Source organism: Crassostrea angulata, chromosome 10, assembly GCF_025612915.1.
Source record: "Crassostrea angulata isolate pt1a10 chromosome 10, ASM2561291v2, whole genome shotgun sequence".
Classification (NCBI taxonomy): domain Eukaryota; kingdom Metazoa; phylum Mollusca; class Bivalvia; order Ostreida; family Ostreidae; genus Magallana; species Magallana angulata.
The window spans coordinates 926,981-948,486 of NC_069120.1; the positions used below are offsets into that span (position 1 = coordinate 926,981).

General features: G+C 35.3%; 2 protein-coding genes across 2 annotated transcripts; one reads left to right on the forward strand and one right to left on the reverse strand.

The window, feature by feature from the left end:
• Window positions 1–337: 337 nt before the first annotated feature.
• On the forward strand, window positions 338–6,823 carry LOC128164752 (uncharacterized). The gene is made up of 9 exons (XM_052828746.1): window positions 338–413; window positions 4,028–4,379; window positions 4,572–4,710; window positions 4,869–5,033; window positions 5,135–5,317; window positions 5,463–5,606; window positions 5,756–5,960; window positions 6,087–6,431; window positions 6,603–6,823. The coding sequence occupies exons 1-9, from the start codon at window positions 338–340 to the stop codon at window positions 6,821–6,823; spliced, it is 1,830 nt and encodes a 609-aa protein (XP_052684706.1).
• A 10,722-nt stretch (window positions 6,824–17,545) lies between these two features.
• Window positions 17,546–21,305, reverse strand: LOC128164547 (uncharacterized). The gene has a single exon (XM_052828458.1). It carries the CDS (start codon window positions 20,495–20,497, stop codon window positions 17,648–17,650), a length of 2,850 nt encoding a protein of 949 aa, XP_052684418.1. The 5' UTR covers window positions 20,498–21,305; the 3' UTR covers window positions 17,546–17,647.
• Between the last annotated feature and the right edge of the window lie 201 nt (window positions 21,306–21,506).

The following is a 21,506-nucleotide window of genomic DNA, read 5'->3' on the forward strand; positions in this document are numbered from 1 at the left end:
CTTTATGACTGTCAAAAACGTGTATCTAGAGATATTGGTGAGATATGGGTCAAGCAATGTAAATAAAAAATTTCTCGATATATGTGTGACCAAATGAATATTCTGAATATATACTGACAAACAGTAGATAATCAGTCTGCCCTTTGATTCAATGTAAACATTAAATTTGTTTTGAATTTCCTCCAAAAAAAAAACAACTAATGGTAAAAATGTGGAAATTTTCAGTTTTTATATCTTTTGATTTTCTTTATTGTATATTCACTTTCTCAGAAAAGTACCTTCAATTACTACTAATAACAGGTGTGTTATTACCTGTGGTATGTTTATTGACCACCACATGGTAACCTACGTACAAGGTGACAGTTTGGTTATAAACTACAGGCATGTTATGAACCAGAATCATCCACCACATGGTAACCATTGTACATTGTGGCTATGAGATCACTTATTCCAGGTGTGTTATTACCTGACATATGTTCAGTGTCCGCCACATGGTAAACATTGTACATTGTTCTCATCATAACACTAATTACAGGTGTGTTATTACCTGAGGCACGGGCCCTGGAAGTTATTGTAAATATATTGCATGTGCATGTATAAAAAAGTAAGGATAGGACACTCTTTTTGGGGCGAAATCGGGTTTGACGAAGTCTGGGCGTTCCTCAAACGAAATTTCGCGATAAATCGTTCAAGTATACTTTACTTACGACATATGTATACATTCGTTCCGCTCCAATGCTGTTACGTCGAAGAAAAAGGTGTTTTTATACATCCAAGTGCCTAAGAATTTCGCTAGACTGGTTTACATCCGGTTTAATCGCAGTGAATCGAAAGGTAAATTGAAAGGTAAGTTCTGATTGGTCAATAATGAAATAAATTCTTTAATTTCTTATCGATATTTGTCAATCTTCTTCATTATTCTCGCATTTCATTGTTGAAAGGCCAAACTACCCAGTATCTATATGCATAACTCCTTTCAAACATTTGATACATACTCACCACAATCTGATTAAAATCAGCTGTTCTGATACGCTACCGCTCTCGAACATCTGAAACAAGCCGCTTAGAGGTCACGTCCGAACGACCCGACAATCTAAATATTTAAATATAAGGTCGTGACCTTTTTGACCAATGAGAATCCCCGTCTCTTAAAGACTATCGGGTGAAGTAACAGCAAGGTAAATATAACCGCACAGATTTATGGGAAATTATCTGCTGGCAGAGTTTTGCTAGCCACAATTTGATTGGCTTATCGAAAGGTCGTTCGGACGTGACCTCTAAGCGGCTTGTTTCAGATGTTCGAGAGCGGTAGCGTATCAGAACGGCTGATTTTAATCAGATTGATACTCACCATAAATTGTTATCAGTTTCGCCACCTTATTGACGAGCAGATTTATTTTATTATTAACCAATCAGAACTTATCTTTCGATTCACTGCGATTAAACCGGATGTAAACCAGTCTAGCGAAATTCTTAGGCACTTGGATGTATAAAAACACCTTTTTCTTCGATGTAAAAAATTAACATAGAGAACTTTAATTGTAGGAAAAGTTGTATTAAAAAAATTCACTTATTTATTTTATCCATTTATCTAGCCTATTTATTGATTGTAGTGAAAGTTTAAAAGCAACTCTCCCTCATTTCAAGTCTTTAAAGTTTAAAAGCATGGGAGTCAAAAATTCCTGAATTGAATTGAACATATTTTATTGATTAAATCAAATGGATAAGACACAAGTTCTAAATAACTTTGATAGTCTTCTCCTAATAATGAAATTTTATAGATATTGCCAGTGATAACGTTAGATATGAATACACATAAATATACATGAATAAACAATGATATATAATATCACCTTATAAATTCAGACATTTTTTGAAGAGCGACCACATTCACTCAAAAAAATTTGTACCGTCTTGGAAAATTTCAGCGTTTTGAGTTTTTGTCAAAGAATCATCCCCCCCATAACAGTAAATGTTCATCTATTATGTGTACATAACGTAATGTCAATAGCTTATTCATTAGAGAATTCCGAGCTCTTGTATATGGTACAATGTTTTGTATGCAAGTAGGTACTAAGTAATTGTAAATTTTGTACATATATAAGTTATTAATAAATCGAGTTTCTTGATGCAAAACTTGTGAGCCCAGTTACTAATTTTATAAGTACACTTACAATGTATATAGTATAATTCACATATCCAGATTGTCTTAAATTGTCCTCAATAATTTACCGATGTTGTACATGATGGGTCATTCTCAAAAAAGGTGGATTTTTTCAAGTACCATTTGTTTAAAAACAACCAGATTGAATTGATCATATTTTGTATTGGACATATCATGTTGTTTGTTTGCTAAAATATGCCAACAGTACATTGGTTTGTGAATGAGAAATATGCATCTTAAGCTTTAAGTCCGATATCAAATTCAATATTAATTATACTTGAATTGATAAATTCGATTTGATTTGACAATACTTAAATTTTTTTAAAAATGAATATTTTGGGTCATATGTCCTTGGTGTTAATTGTATGTATGGAGTAACAAAATATTGCATGATTGAGAAATAATCTAGTTCTACAGCAAACAGATGTTGTACATAACGCCATAAGAATCCAGATTGTCCTCAATAATTTACCGATGTTGTACATAACGCCATAAAATATATATCTTGAGTATCCAGACTGTCTTAAGTTGTCCTTAATAATTTACCGATGTTGTAAACAACGCCATAAGAATCCAGATTGTCTTAAATTAATGTATAATTTTATATGTAGTAATAGTTTATTGGCGTATGGGTCATTATCAAAATATGCAGACTTTTGAAAAATGTAAAACATGAGAAAATTATTGCTGAAAAAATTACTTTGATTGCAAAAAACACATTTAACACTCAACAAATTTTTAATTTGAGCATTAAAAAGAACACAACTGGATTTTTCTTTAAATGGAGCATAAAAAAGACATTACTATAAATGCACTGGTGTTTTCAGCCAGTTAACTTTATTTGGAGAAAAATGTACATGTTACACCACTGATTATTATGTTTTACCACTGACTTAAAGTTACACCACTGACCTAGCGATAATAAATAAGAGATAAGTGTATTAAATTTTGTAAAATAAACTAATCTCTATTTTTGATTGCATTTAAAACATGATAAATTTGATCTTAAATAAAAGTTTTCGTACCTCATTCTTTCATAATCTGCAGATTTAATTTGCCTTGTAACACCAATGACAAAATTTTTTTGTACAAGCATATATCTCATCAAATTCATTGTTTTTAAAAGAGAAATTGTTAAGGAGCATAGCAGAAATTAATATATGAATGTTGTTTTGAAAATTAACGTTGATTTTTGGAATAAAACATCAATATTATTGAAGATATTGTAGGTTAAAGACGTTGGAAAAATTTAATGACAACATAAATTAACTGAAATCTCAATGATAATAATATTTTTTTTATACTTTAAGCACTAAAATTGTCAATTTATTTGTTCAACAATATAGGTTTAAGTTTCTAAAATCCAATGGTACTGTATATATTCCCCAGAAAATTATTTTTCCCCCTTGAAATTGACACTGACGCAGAAGGCTGCATATTTTGATAATGACCCGTATACATTACATACAATGTCTTGCATTGTTACATGTAAAAGAAAATGTTTAGTAATTATTATTATCTTAAATATCCAATTATCTTAAAATTTATATTTTAATTTTATATATAGTAATAATTTATTGGCGTATACGTTACATACAATGTAGTAATTAGTAATTATTATCTTAAAAATCCAATTATCTTAAAATTTAGAATTTATATTTTGTTTGTTTTGTATCAATGTAAAGAAACACAATATATGACATGTATTCATAGTTTTGCATTTCTTGACGTTATTCTTATCATATCACTACAATCTATTTTGTTTATCATGTATCAAAGTCAAGAAACACAAAATATGACATGTATTCAAAGTTTTGCGTTTCTTGACGTTATTCTTATCATATCATTACAATCTATTTTCAGGAATAACATTTCAGCAGTATAATGCTGCAAAACACGGGAGGGAGGAAATCCACTGGTTCTGCAGACCATGCGAGGATCGGTATTGGCCAAACCCAGCTGATGCACCCGCAGCTGATGCCCCTGTCCCTGATGCTGACCCAGCCGATGCACCTGCCCCTGATGATGACCCAGCCGATGCACCTGCCCCTGATGCTGACCCAGCCGATGCACCTGCCCCTGATGATGACCCAGCCGATGCACCTGCCCCTGATGATGACCCAGCCGATGCACCTGCCCCTGATGATGACCCACTTGAGGGATCTTTTGATGTAGGTCATCGACGTGCCTCCATACACCCGGAACCTATGGACACGTAAGTTAAAAAAAAATTGTTAATAAAATTTGTAGTAACTTGTCGTATGTCTTAACATTGTGTTTTTATCAAATGATTTTAAAATATGGTTGTTAATAAAATCGTGTTAACTTATATATATATATTTTTTTAGATCAAATGAGTTATAAAATATGGTTGTTGATAAAATTGTATTAACTTATATTTTTTTAGATCACTAAACGCTGAACCAGAGTTGCCGGACGACATCTTACCTGACGACGGTGTCATCAACTACAAGATTCTGGAAAAGGGGAGCAAAAGAGGAGGACGCTTGCTGATCGCCAGCAACGGATATACATTTGGAGTAAAGGTATAATATAAAACAAAATCAAAACTCAATAACGTATTCATGAATTCACTGTAAAATCTAGATTCAAAGCAACAATAATGTACGCTATTTTTTCCCCCATAAATTATTTATATTATATCATTCATTTTATCATTCTATAATAATTCCTATTTTTTCAGAATGCTAACAAGTCATCCACTCTATGGACCTGCAGCGTTAGATCGGCAAAAGTGCGCTGCCACGCAACAGTAAGCCAGAAAGGGGATCTCTTCAGACCAGGTGTCCAGCCTCACTGCCATCCAGCCAACCCCCGTCTGCCCATCTACAAAGAGGTTGCTGCAGTGGTGAGTTTTCAATGATATGAAATGTTTATTAAACATGTACGTAATTTTTATTGTACCCCTGTCTTCATTATGCTTAATTATTTATCCGTTATTCTTCACAGGTGAAAGAACGGGTCAGCGCCCAACCTCATTCGAGAGCCGGTGGTGTTGTCACTGATGTGGTAACAAGTGTCATCGCAGAGGAGCAGCGGTTTTTGGCCCCAAAGCAGAGTCTGCTGAAGAGGACCGCGAACAAGTTCAGATCAGCAAACACGCCGCGAGAACCAACGGATCTTGACTTTGAGGTAATAAAAATATAACGATATAATGTTTATTAATTTTGTCCTGTTTTATATTAGTTCATTATTATTAAGTAAAATAAGATTTAAAATGAATTAATTTATACTTACTTATAGTTGATGCTAATTCAAATATACATATTTATTTTAGTTGGACGTTGACTTCCTGCAGTGCGAGGATTTCCTCGTAGATGACGTGAGAGTTGGCGACCAACGGCATTTGATTTTCGCAACGCCGTTCCAGAGGAACTTGCTGAGGCATTCTAAAAGATGGTTTATGGATGGAACGTTTAAGGTAAAAGAAATCAACAGTAATGAAAATTAAATTTGTTCTTTAATTAAAATCATTCTTGAACATACCAGATTAAATGCCTCTTTAATAGTTTATAAAATTACATCAAATGCATAATTTGTTCAAACAATTGTATTTGTTTCTTTGAACAGGTAGTGAAGGACCCTTTCAAGCGATCCGGTCAACTACTCAGCATCCACTCCTTCATCCTACAGGACGGACGGAGAAAACAGCTGCCATTGGCATTTGTCCTGATGTCGAGGAAGACGGAAGAGGACTACGTGGCTGTGTTACAAGCCCTTGTCGACCGTCTAGAGGAGACAAGTGTTGAGGAGTTCATGGTGGACTATGAAGTTGGTAAGTTAAATCAATGGGAAAATTTATAATAATCCAAGTTAGTATAATAAAAAATATCAATGGATGTAAAGCATTAATTTTTTCATGATTTAAGCAAAAAACCTAATAACTAAATATATTTTTCAGGTGCTTGGTTGGCCATTCGTCGGGTTTTCCCTACCGTTGCGATCAAAGGGTGCATCTTCCACTGGACACAGGCAGTTTGGAGGCATGTCCAGTACTTAGGCTTGGCCAGGGCGTACAAGGATCAACAGGCAGTGCACAACTACATTCGCCAACTACTCTCCTTGCCTTTCCTGCCAGCACAACAAATCCCGGAGACGTTCCACCATTTGAGAGGAAGAGCCACCACACCACAGCTTCGGGACCTGGTGGACTATATTGACCGACAGTGGTTTCGCCATCGTGTATTCAGGGTCCAGGACTGGTCAGTGTTTCGGCGGACAGTGCGGACCAACAACGACGTCGAAGGTATGTTAACAAGTCAATTATGTTTTCAAATGATAGAAATAAAGTGATGTAATTTTGATTTAAATTAAGAATCATATAATAAAATTTTAAAATAAAATAAATATTAATAAATACTGAAAAAAACTAATGCAATTAACTAATGCACCATTATTAATAATCCCTTTTTTTCAGGCTGGCACAACCGACTGAATACGATGGCCAGGCACGGGGGTGTGCCATTCTACAAGTTGGTGCTGCAACTGCGACAGGAAGCTGAAGTGGTCGATGTTGCTGTACGATCTGCAGACTTGGAGAGGGAGAGTAACCGCGTATACACCGCCCTAGAGAAGAGGATCCAGAAAGCCTGGGATGAATACATGGAAGGAGCTTGGATCACCAGTCACTTTCTGTGAGCGATTTCATCGTGTTACAGCCCGTCCGTCAACACCGAGTGATTGAACTTGTGATGACTGACTGAACAGTGTTGAACAGTGTGTTGAACAGTGACTCACAGTATTAAATTATGTGTGTCATGTGTTTCATGTAGTGATTATAATTGTTGTTTTTGTGTGCTAGTTATATCTGTATTCTGTAGTGCTTGTTGTATTTATTATTTATGTATTTATTTTATGTTTATCTTGTAGTGCTTGACATATTAGATATTTGTAGTGCATGTTTGATATTCATTCAAACTATTGAATAAATTATAAATCCATATGCATTTTGTTTATATCTATTCTATAATGGGAAATAATACTTAGTGGATTTATTGGTCATTCAAACTTCATAATTATGATATGGTTATATTATGAGGTAAAATTGAAAATAATTAAAAAATAAACAGAAAATACAAACAGAGGAACATAAAATATAGTAACATTAAAAAAATAAAATAATTCAATTAACAAGTTTTCGTAACAATATAATGTCACCGTCAGTCAAATGATGATTATTATGTAGAAGTGGAAAGGGTGGTATTGTTTTCATTAATTATATATCTATCTTTCAAAATGTTTAAATTCACCAGAATACACAGAAATATATAAATAAATTAATCCTATATAAAATTAAGGCGAACGGACCCAGTGCGAACGGCGTCAAGGGCGAACGGACGTAGGGCGACGAAAACTAGGGCGAACGGCGTCAAGGGCGAACGCGTTTTAGGGCGAACGAACAGCCATTCCTTTTTTATACATGCACATGCAATATATTTACAATAACTTCCAGGGCCCGTGACCTGAGGTGTTTTAGTGTCCACCACTTTATTTTGTGTTGCACCGTGTTGAAAAACGAACGAAAAAATATATATATCAAAATGTTTATCTTTATAGACCAAATATTGTCAATTAAACGAACTTTTTTTCTCAAACAATGTGAGCTTATCAGTATTGTTAACATGAAGGATATTAATTCCTATATATTTATCTCCATAAAAAATGTACATTTATACTTCATATATATTTTGTACAGAATAATTTTTCCTCTTCTCACTCATAAAGTGTTTACAAATTGTGTATATGTTTGTAATATTTTCTATGTTGTAAACTACAACCAATGAGAAAAAATAAATTGTTCAACCATATGGTAACTATTGTACACTGTGGCCAGCAGAACACTAGTTACAGGTTCATTATGACCTAAAATATGTATACGTTCCCCACCATCATAGCTATTGTACATAGTGGCCACATTATGTATAGTGTACACCACATCATAGCTCTTGTACATAGTGGCCACCATGACACTAATTACAAAAGTACTATTTTCTGAAATATGTTCAGTGTCCACCACATGGTAACCATTGTACATTGTGGCCGTCATATCACTAATTACAGGTGTGTTATTACCTGAGATATGTTCAGTGTCCACCACATGGTAACCATTGTACATTGTGGCCCTCATGACACTAATTACAGGTGTGTTATTACCTGAGATATGTTCAGTGTCCACCACATGGTAACCATTGTACATTGTGGCCGTCATATCACTAATTACAGGTGTGTTATTACCTGAGATATGTTCAGTGTCCACCACATGGTAACCATTGTACATTGTGGCCCTCATGACACTAATTACAGGTGTGTTATTACCCGAGATATATTTTGTGTCCACCACATGGTAACCATTGTACATCGTGGCTGTGTGTGACCAGGGTGCCAATTGACCCTACAGATGTCCCGCCTAAGTGTGTGTCTGCCAGTGGATGCTTCATCTGTCTGCAGTTCCACACAAGGAGGTGCTCATCATAGCTACAACACAAACAAACCTCTATATATTAACATGTCTCATCAACAATGCATGCAGTCTTATGTTTGAATTGTTGCTCAAAAGGAGAGAGAAAACTATTTGTAGACATTTAAATGATAATTTGTGATACACATATTTAGGACATAAAAAACATTTTATTAAGGTCTTCCGTTTCCAGCGGAAGACCTTATAGTTAAGGTCTTCCGTTTCCAACGGAAGACCTTATTGTTTTCGTACTGTTTATTATTATTTTTTTTTCCAAATTTTGTGCACGCGATTTCTCGAAAACTACTCAACCGATCTGAACAATTTTTTCACAGATGATGGGAAATTATCTGAATTTTATATGTTTTTGAATTTTTTGTCGTCGTCACTTCCGGTCCGGATTTACGGTCGATTTTGTAATTTTTTACGACCAATTTTGTGCAGAGTTGATCTCAGAAACTATAAGAGATATGACTTTGAAATTTTCAGGATAGGTAGAGCATGGTTTGAAGTTGTGCACTATTTAGTTGTTTTGCACCAGTGGCGCTATTCCTTGGAGCTCGCTTAGGCACAAAAATGGGGTACAGATTTCGAATCAAAATTTCCATATGTTTTGATCAGTATCTTTTTATCAGTTGATATTTTGACAAGACATATAGAACAAAAGTAGTAGAGAATCAAAAGTTCTATCCAATAAAATCAAGAAAAAGGGGCTGGCCCCTTTAATTAGGGACCAAGAGACTCGTAAATTCTATTACGAATAACTTGAAAACGATAAATATTTTGTTATGCATTATTAAAATCAAAGTTGTTGATCTCTACATTATCGGTTTGAAAGAGTCATCGTCAGGCCCATGTCTGACGTAATTAGGGTTTTTATTCTTTATTTTCAAATTTTTTGGGGGGGGGGGTAATTTTGAAATTGTATCGATATCTCATGGTATCATTCTATCTAAAAAAAAAAATCGGACGGAAGACCTACTCGTTACTCGTAACGAGGTCGTATCTAGTGATACCAAATCCTGCACAATCTTCTACAAAAATCGTTATGTGCATGGCGTTTAAGAGTGGTTGACAATAAGTTGAATAATGTTGTCTGAGGTGGGATTGGGACGCACCTTTGGGTTCGCGCGTACGAATTTCATTGACCATGCAGAGAGTGCAATCAAAACCACTTAATTCATGGACGTGATAGTGTGTTAATGCCACGGTAAGGACATAAATAGAAAGGTCAGGTCTAAATAATGTTAGTAATTGATTGAACAGTGGGGAACATGTCAGTTTCAAAAGCTGCGATCGGAAAGCAAACCGAAAGTAGAAATCGCGGGTTCAGTTTACACCAACGCAAGGATGTCCATAAACAATTAGTTATGCATTCTGCACATGTATTTCTGCTTTAAAAGTTTTTTTTCACGTCGTTTACAAGGATAATCTACTGTTTGAATTAAATGGGATTGATATAATTATGCTTGATAATTGAAGAAATGACGAAACACGTAACATGTAAATTTATTCAGTATAAAATCGATGACTGTAATTTTCACAGTTTCAACATTCAGAAATAATGCATATCTTTTCTGATTTAACAAAATACAAAAAAATATACATGCATCTGAATAGTTATACGTTTGCTTACATCCCGTGCACTGTGTACATTTTGATTCCCCGTACAATCAATACGCGCTGTTTGATTTCAGGATTCTAATTATAAATTGTTCATTCTGCTTAAGATTTGGCCGACAATAAGAATGAGGTCCGATGTACATTTACACGAGTTTTTATTTAAAATTGAGTGAAAGGATCGGGAGTTTCAAATTTTTCCCCTACAGATCAAGCCATACACGGCAGCTGAAGATTCAATAGTCATTTTTAGTCGCCTTAAACTCCTAAAAGGTGTCAAAAAGTAACCCCCGGACCACATTTTTAAAATTGTATTCTCTCCTCTGTACAATAAACCCAAAAGAATTTAAAAATCAGATGAATAGTATAAAAGTTACAATTTTTTTTAAAAAAAATTTTTAATTTTTTTTTTGGGGGGGGGGGGAGGGGGGTTAGCCCCCTCTCAAACCCTTAATTTTTGGCAGTTTTATTCCCAAGACCCTTTCTAGGTCTGCGCATAACGTTAATCATTATATAGATGAAATATGGAAAGCTTCACTTTTAAACTGTGCGAGAAAACGAAGAACGCGTGATTTCAATATTTTACCTTATTAAGGTCTTCCGTTTCCAACGGAAGACCTTATTGTTTTCGTACTGTTTATTATTATTTTTTTTTTCCAAATTTTGTGCACGCGATTTCTCGAAAACTACTCAACCGATCTGAACAATTTTTTCACAGATGATGGGAAATTATCTGAATTTTATATGTTTTTGAATTTTTTGTCGTCGTCACTTCCGGTCCGGATTTACGGTCGATTTTGTAATTTTTTACGACCAATTTTGTGCAGAGTTGATCTCAGAAACTATAAGAGATATGACTTTGAAATTTTCAGGATAGGTAGAGCATGGTTTGAAGTTGTGCACTATTTAGTTGTTTTGCACCAGTGGCGCTATTCCTTGGAGCTCGCTTAGGCACAAAAATGGGGTACAGATTTCGAATCAAAATTTCCATATGTTTTGATCAGTATCTTTTTATCAGTTGATATTTTGACAAGACATATAGAACAAAAGTAGTAGAGAATCAAAAGTTCTATCCAATAAAATCAAGAAAAAGGGGCTGGCCCCTTTAATTAGGGACCAAGAGACTCGTAAATTCTATTACGAATAACTTGAAAACGATAAATATTTTGTTATGCATTATTAAAATCAAAGTTGTTGATCTCTACATTATCGGTTTGAAAGAGTCATCGTCAGGCCCATGTCTGACGTAATTAGGGTTTTTATTCTTTATTTTCAAATTTTTTTTTTTGGGGGGGGGGGGTAATTTTGAAATTGTATCGATATCTCATGGTATCATTCTATCTAAAAAAAAAAAATCGGACGGAAGACCTACTCGTTACTCGTAACGAGGTCGTATCTAGTTTTCGTACTGTTTCTTATTATTTTTTTTTTCCAAATTTTGTGCACGCGATTTCTTGAAAACCTTTTGACCGATATCGATCATTTTTTCACAGATTATTGGATATGATCTAAACTTCATACATTTTTCTTATTTTTTGTGTCGTCACTTCCGGTACCGATTTATCGGCTATTTTGTAATTTTTTACGACCTATTTTGTGCAGAGCTGATCTCGGAAACTATCAGAGATAGGACTATGAAATTTTCAGGATAAGTAGTCTATAGTTTGAAGTTGTGCATTATTATGTTGTTTTACGCCAGTGGTGCCATTTCTTGGAGCTCGCCTAGGCACGAAAATTGGGTTCAATTTTTTAATCAAAATTTTTGCACGTTTTGATCGGTATCTTTTTATCAGTTGATATTTTGTTAAAAGATATATAACATCCAACAAAATCAAGGAAAAGGGGCTGGCCCCTTCGTTCAGGGGCAAAAACACTCGTAAACTCTATAACGAATAACTTAAAAATGATATAAATATTGTAATGCGTTATAGAAGCAAAGTTGTTGATCCTAACAATATCTATCAAAAAAAACCATTGCCACGCCCATTTATGACGTAATTAGGGATTGTTAGGGGCCAAAGTACTTAAACTTTGACGCAATGTATCTAGAGAAGGAGACATATTTTGTTAGACATTGTAGAGGAGAAAATGTCTGCATTGATGACTCTAATTGATTCCATTAATCAAAAGACCATTGTCTGTCCCCATTAAGGACCTAGAGGGCCGACCCCTTAAATATTCAATCATTTGTATCTAAAAAATGAACAACAATTTTAGATGGTTGTAAGAGCAAAATATGTTAGTATTCATCAGACCTTTTGAATGAACTCAAGAAAAGAGGGCTGGTCCCTTAAATTAGGGGCCAATAGACTCGTAAAGTCTCTTACACCTACCTTAAAAACGATTAAGATTTTGTAATGCATTATAGAAACAAAGTTGTTGATCGTAACAATATCAGTTTGTAAAACACAATGCCACACGCATTGATGACGTAATTAGAGATTTTAGGGGACTAAAATCTTAAATCTTTAATGTCCTGTATGTGAAAAAGGAAAACACTTTGTCATTTGGAAGGATATTGACAATCGTATACATTATCTGAAAGGGAGGGGTTGAGTTGAAATTCTGAAATTTCTTTGATATTTAAATGTTATCGTTTAAAAAATTGAACGGAAGACCTACTCGTTACTCGTAACGAGATCGTATCTAGTTTATGTATATATTTATAATGTATAAAGGATAATTCTTTCCTTCCTGTATAAAGTGGATGGTCTCTGACTGGACAATACTAAATACTGCACATGCCCATCTCATGTCTTCATATTAGCAAAATATTGACATTAAAATCAGTAACATTATAATAGACATAATTTTTCTGTTTGTTTCAAAATTAAATACAAATTTTCCTTAAATGGATTTTTATTTTTACCAAATCTTGCAAAATTACAAAACTTACTGTGTCATACATGTATTTATTAAAACTAGTATATGTAAATCATTAAATTATTTTGCTGATATCTGCATGTAGTGTAGTATGTTCCTTCATAGCTAGGTTATTAAGAGACCTACCTTTTACTGAAGAGTATTGGTGAAGAAGACTTTTTCATATTCTAGCCCATTAGTTAACATCAAACCGACAAATTTATATATAAAGGTTTCTTAGGTAATGGTATTGAACAAAACATACACAGCAGAATAATTAATGTACAATATCTTAGATTCAAAACAGTAAATATGCAACTCCATGCTAATCAAGAAGGTTGATATCTTGACAAGAACAATTTAAGACAGATAAAAACTTTCTTTAAAATTATTGAAGTTCGGGTGATTTTGGATTGTTAAAATTTCGAGATATTTGTGTAAATATGCCAACCTGTGCAGACAACATTGGTGTCTCAGTAATTGAAACTGTGATCCAGGCCTCATTATTATGAACTTTCAAGGATGAAACAGGAATGGGCTCTCCTGAGGTCAGCTGGTGAACTTGTACACAACCATCAGATGAGGAGGTGGTCAACATTTGGTGGTGCTACGGAGGAAGCAAAGCGGTTAACCTAACAAAGGTATAGTCCACTCTGAACAAGCGTTCTGATCTTGCTTCATGACATTTGATTTAGAATTCTACAAGAATTAATTTCTTCTTTACAGGGGATTTTCAGGATAGAAATAAACTTACCCATTGAAATATGCATCTACATGTATATGATATTTTGATAAAAGTGAGTCATCTTTCTCTCGAACTTACAGTTCAAATTATGAATATTTTTATATTATTTTCATCATTTTGTGCCCAAACAGTGTATGTAATTTGATACGTATCAATTTTTCAAGTAACGCAGATTGTGTGTTACCATGCTGAGAAAAACAAATATGTGACTTCGTTGAAGAAGCAAAGTGACGATAATGAATTTATCAAAAAATAAAAAACAAAATCTAACTTGTCATTTTATCACAGAAACATAGGTAATTACAGATTACAAAGCTCACCGAGACGAGACATCACCCTTATGAGACTTCACCTTTATGAGACCACCTTTATCATATTAAATGAAAATCATATTTATGATCTTGGATATTGATGGATTCTGTTTTGACACAATATCATATATCATCTGTTAAAAAATTGTATGATAATCATATGTTCATATGTTAATCAATACAATAATATAAAATTAAATATTGCATCCTATCATATTTACAACATATATCATATGATACAATAAAATACCATAATAAACAATGATGAGATATGATATTGTAACGTATGATATGACATTGTATTGTGTTATACGTTGTTGTATTTGATCTCATAATACAATATCATAATATATAAAACAATATAGTATTATATTACAATATCATATGTGTGACAATCACTGTTCATATCGAACACACCCGATTTTATTTTTCCCATAATTCTTTGCAACGTGCTTGGCCGACCCTAACAATAGGCGCTAAGTTATACCCGGCCGAGCTGTCCAGCAATACAGACGTGCTTAGTGTGTGAAGGGGGTATCGTGTTAGAAGCCTGTGTGGCATGTTTTAGTTTCACAAGTTCAGCATTTGACGCGGACACGGATAGCTGACCGTGGTAAGTATTTATTTAGTTTGGTGTAGTTTATTTGTAAATTTTTGCCTTTTTATTAGTATTACGCAGTCGTCCTATAAAGTCACCTTGACCATTGTTCACTGTAGAGTTACCTGTGTGTTCACTGATGTGTGACTTTAGCGAGAGTGTTTAAATGGAATTCGTCTTTTTCTATAGTACAGTTTTTGCTATTGCTGTATAAAGAAACGGTGATTTAAAGGGCTATTTTCTATGCGTTATTTTATTTTACAATTTATGGTCACTTTTTCCACTTAACTACTTGGGCGGAAGTGCGTCACCGGAAGTCTCAGACGCCATATTGTTTACTGTAAACAAATAACTTAGTTACCATATACTTACAATATTTTGAGATGTTGCCTTTAATATAATACTATTTATACATTATCTTAGTTTGATACTATCAGTGAGATACTTATATGATGTATTATACAATATTGTTTTTATTATGGTGTTATGGTGTCACTTGTACACTTATTGTAGTGTCATATTGTTGATGTTGATGACGACGATGATGTTATGATGTCGATGACTACGATGATGATGATGGTCATGTCGATGATGATGGTGTAGATGATGTCGTTCATGGTGAAGTCGATGACGATGCGATGTTCATGTTGATGACGACGATGATGTTATGGTGATGATGACGACGACGATGATGATGGTCATGTCGATGAAGATGATGTAGATGATGTCGTTCATGGTGACGTCGGTGATGATTATGGTGTTGTAGGCGATGATGTTGACGATAGTGTCGATGATTATGATGGCGATGGTGATGATGATGATTGTGGTGACGAAACTACTCTAGTTGTGGTTGTCCGTAGTTGGTCCAGGACTACAGCCCCGGAGATTCGGACACTCTTCTAATTTATTTTTGGTCATTTGTATAAACATCATATTTTTTCTTGTTGAGTGAAAGTTGTGTGAGTGTTTGTGTGGTTTAGTGTTTATATTTGTTGTGTAGCCGAGAAACTACAAAACATATAGTTCAAATATCTGGTGTCTTACCTGACAATATGCGGCAGACAACAGACAATGGTAAAAATATACAAGGAAAAACAGGGTAACAGGTGTGGTGCGTTATACGGCAGGATCAGAACTGGAGCTCCAGTAGGTTGGACCAGGTAAGGTTGGGGTGGACCAGGGTCAGAGGTCATGCATAACAATACACATACAATAATACAATGCGTTTACACTACACTCCTCCCCGTTTTATAATAAAAAGATGAATGTACATAGACTACAGTAGGTAATCTCTTTTTTAAAAAGGTTGACAATACAAGATACTGAAAAATATGCTAAAATTTCTCTAAACAAGTTTTGGAGGAATTATTTAAGAAAACAACCATATGAAAATACAACGAGATTAAGTACAAATCCCACTTGAATTGGGCAGAACAATATCTAGCCCTAAATTTAGCAGGAACATTACAATGTGATGACACTGTACGTGAACATCAGCGTCCTAAGGCACCTACTATCAAAGATATAAATTATGAGTACTGGGGTTGGCACATCACATGCAGCCTCGTCAATAAAGTAAATTGGACGTATATCCCTAAATATCTTGAGGATGTGCTGGTGCTGAACGTTATCCTCCCCTCCTTTCACAGTTAGGGTACAGACAATGCTGGGCAAGGGAAGGCCTCTATGTAATGGAGTGATCAGATTTCACCAACAAACACTTATACGGTATGTACAATTATATACCAGTACTATCAAATTATTAATTGTCCAAATGCAGCTTTATTCTGATGAAGTGAAGGTAGGTATATACCAAGATAAACAAGAACTAACATAGGCCTATGTGGGAAAAGGCTTTGATCCATATGGTAAAATCTACAGCTGAGTTTAAGATGCAACATTCTAGTCCGCCGTCTCATGATCCGCAGAACATTCTGCTCCGTCATGAACTTCGGAAAAGTCCTGTTGATCTAGCTGACCATTCTGTAACTTGGAAATGGTCTTCTGTTGCATTATGTCAGAATCCGGAATTGTCTGTATGTATGTCTATACAAACCTTTGAGGATGTTGAAGCAGTGTAGCTGATGTTTCCTATATATACCGGTAGATTAACTAACTTAACAGTAACGGAGAGCTATCAAAATACCAATTGTTCAATTGAAAGCTCAAAATGGATTAAGTCTAATTATGACAATCACCCTTTCTTGACTAACAAATTATTTTTTGTATAATAAATAACAAAACAAACTAGTTTTACATGAAAAGGAATGCTTCTTTCAACTACACACTGTATCAAAATATAAACAACCAAAAATATGAAAACATGGACGGGGAATGTTAACTATAAAATGCTGCATGACAAAGAATACTGTTAATGATAAACTATAAATGTGACATGACCCTGATCTTGGAACTTCTTCATCGACTGAAATACAAGGTACATAAAAAACATACAGGTACTATGATAATCTAAGCATATTGAACTTCAGTAGTGCAAATGACAAGCATATAACATTCTACTGACTTGTTCAGAACATAATGCATATATCTTACATATTGAAACAAATGCACATTGTACCGATATTTGTTTATACTAAACTATGAAAACTACTAGCAAATATTACATAACTAATACATGTAATTACAAGTTTCTAATAGGAAAATTGGCTTGGAAACAATGTTTACTAAAACATAATGATTGTCAGATCTACACATTTAAGTTACTCTTACAACTGTATAGGATTTAATTGTTGATCATACTGGTTTGTCAATAACATAAATTTATCAGCAGCTGCAAATGTCTTGATACATGTAACATTCTGCTTAATGAATCATGATAAGTTATTAACAAATTTACAGTTATTTCTCACTAGCAGTCATATTTCAGATGATTCTGCTCCAGATCAATTGCTTCCATTCCCTTTGTGATGGTCTGCATGTCTATGACCAAAGAGTCGACATGATTCTTCAGGGTGGACAGTCGTTGATAGACCTTAACATAGTGTCTCTTGACTGTCCGCAGCAAAGCGTCTTCTTCAGGTGTATCAAACACCTCTGGCTGCTCTCTTCCATCAGTCAGTGCCTCAGCAAGATCTGACATTTCATGTTCATTGCAAACATCTTGCCTATCATCTTCACCACAATCACTGTGTATGTTACCACTTTTTGTATTAGCGTGATCTGGGGATGATTGCAGGTTTGACAAGTGTTGCTTTGGAAGCATTGTTGCAGGTTGCTGCTCGATAGTGGTCAGTGTCATCTGCTGCTCTTGTGGACATTCTACAAACTGTTGGTGTGGTGAGAGCGACATGATTGGCTGATGTTGAGGTTGTGCCATGTATTGTTCAGGAGGCAACTGAAGTGCTAGGAGTGGCGCAAGTACACCTTGCAAATGTGGTTGTTGGCACTGCTGCAATAACATGAGTGTTTGCTTAGATCCATGGGGTTGTGTGTTCCGTGCATGGTCAGAACAAACACTTGCTTTAGCTGTTAAAATGATATTGCCAGACACTGAAGAAGAACCCTGGTCAGATACCTCAACAGTTAGCGGTTTTAAAGCGCCCACTGTCTGGACCGACTCAGAATTGTAGCAAAACATCTGCATCTTGGAACTCTTCTCCACATTTCCAGGAATAGATTCAGTACTGGCTGAAGCCATTAGTGGTTCATAACCACCTTGCAACTTTGCCGGATTGACTTGGTACTGAATGCTACCTGTAACTGTCAAACCTGCTCCAGGGGGAGGCATGTTACTGCCATGTAACAGAGTCGGACTGACTTGATCTGTTAGGCCTGGGATCAGATCCTGCATCAGAGCTGGTGCCACACCTGTATTTTGGCATGGTACATCTTGCATTTGAGTTTGTTGATGTACTTGACCAACATGGTATACACTTGGCCTGCTTTGCTGCATTGTGTAATGCTGTGGTGGAGAGATAATCTGATCAAGTTGTGTCTGAGAATTATGTTGTTGTGGCTGTTGCATGTTGATTTGGGTCTGCAGTGTTTGAGTGTAAATCTCTTGTGTCTGCTGATTCTGAGTTAGCAATGTTGGAGCATGTATCTGTTGTGTGAGCTGATCTTGTGTTGTTATTTGTTGAGAGTTAACCTGCTGTGTAGGTTGAAATTGTGTTCTCAATGGTTGCATGTTAGCCTGTTGATTGTATTGTACAGTCTGCTGTTGTGTGCATTGAAGAAACTGGCTGGGTGTTTGTGAACCTTGTTGTGGCTGCAGTTGTTGGAAACCTGGTGGTGGTTGAATATGATTGTGTGTCAGTGCCTGTTTTTTAGTGCTGTATTGCATAGCATGATTTGGTGTACATGGCACATACTGGTTGGAAGTATTTGAGTTCTGTGTTGATTGAACTGGTTGGTACAATGTTTGTGACATAACCTTGAGCCCAACACCTTGACCAGTACATGGAATGTAACCCGCTTGTGGTGTAGTGACTGTTACCAGGTTTGAGTTTGTACCTTGACCACTGAATGGTATGGAACCGCCATGTGGCACAGGTGCAATGTTTGTAAGTGGTACCATGTTGGCATTTGTACCATGAACACTTATTGGTACGTAACCACCCTGTGGTATGGATGCATTGTTTGTAGGTGCATTATTGACGTTTGTACCCTGACCACTAATCGGTAAGTAACCGCCCTGTGGTATAGGAGTACTGTTGGTATATGCACCTGGTACCATGTTGAGATTCGTACTATGACTACTCATCGGTATATAGATGCCCTGTGTTATTGGTACGCCGTTGGTAAATGGTACAATATTGACATTTGTATCTTGACCACTAATTGGTACGTAACCACCCTGTGGTATGGATGCATTGTTTGTAGGTGGTACAATATTGACGTTTGTACCCTGACCACTAATCGGTAAGTAACCGCCCTGTGGTATAGGAGTACTGTTGGTATATGCAGTTGGAACCATGTTGAGATTTGTACTATGACTACTCATCGGTATATACTGTGGTATTGGTACGCTGTTGGTAGATGGTACAATATTGACATTGGTTTCCAGACCATTAAATGGTACATAACTACCCTGTTGTATAGGTATAATGGTGGTAGATGGTACTATGTTGACAATAGTACCCTGACCATTGAATGGTATATTGCCGCTTTGTGGTATGGGTACACTGGTGGTCGGTAGTACTGATGCCTGAGAAACCGATGACTGGAAACTGCTTGCTGCATGGGAAGGAAATCCACTTAGACTTGATGTTGTTTGGTATGGCATCATTAACCCCTGAACACTTGGCGGTATGGAGCCAGTCGAACCACCCTGTGCCTGGGAAAATGTACCAGTGTAACTTGTTCCAGTGGCCCTTGAAACGGTATATCCAGTTGGCATCATTCCATTGACATTTGACGGTAAATAACCTCCCTGTGTCATGGAAGAACTTCCAACTAACATATTTGTGTTATTTTCTGGTCCCATTGAAACACCTGACATTACCCCCCATGGATTTAGAATAGCACTTTGTGGAGGGTATTGAGCTGAATATGGTGTTCCATATGGTGCAGGGATTCCACTGTAATGTTGGTTGAATCCTGGAGGGGCATTATGACCATGTAGCACTGTACCTGTCTGCAGGGAAAGTTGGCCTGTAGACACTGGACCTACTAATGGTTGCTGAAATGCACTCTGTGCACTCACCCCCTCACTAATATATCCAATGTTGATTGGATTATAATACATATTGTTGATCATATTGATGGTAGGTCAATGATTTGTCCATTATTGACTGCATAGTTGACTGCATGCTGGTGATCACAAGTAATCAGTTCTAACTTTAGTAATTTCAAAGCCTGAACTAATTTTGACAATTAAATACAAGAAATATCTATAATTCAAAAACTTGTTTTAAAACAGAGACTGAACAAAAATAACCTAATTGAGTGAAAAAACAATTTGAAAAATTTAGAAAAAAACAAAAATTCTCTTCTTTTTTCCCCCCTAAAGTGTAATTTTAAAAAATCTGAAAAATTTACAAATATAACAGCCCAAACTACTTGAACTTATGATATGTTCAACTAATTTAATACAATATAATTGTCAATAGATATGAAAAGACCTTATGATTTCGTGAACTTATCAAATAATGCTGCCCACAACTGATCAGCTGATATACTGTATACACTAGTACACAACAGCAGCAAAAAGAGTTCAAGAAAATATTTCAAAATATTACTTCACCTAATGAATTAAGTAAATGTTTATGTAAACAATAATAACCTTACTTAAAACTACTAACTAAAGCTTGAAAATATATTTCATAAGCTACTAACTAGTCTAATGTAAACAAACACGTTTTCAGAAAAGTGAAATCGAAAGTGAAAGTTACTTTCACTTTAAAACGTCACAGTCGATTTGGCGCTAAAAATGGCGACAGACAAGACGACCGAAACAGTAAACAACTGTCAAAAATAAGAAAAACCTTTTCTAGGTAATAATAACTACAAGTATGACTTTCAAAGTTAGATAAACACTTGAGTGTGACAATATACTACATAAATATGAAAAACTACGAAAATTTTATACTCTTGAACACGTGTTTACAATTCATGCTTATCATGCATGAGAAACGGTCACCCACGTGTTTACAGAAACACGAGTGACAAAAATACAAGACGAATTATACTAAATTTCGCTCTAAGTACGCTTATGAAAACGCAAGTAAACTACAATACATAATAGAAAAAATTATGACAATATTGAG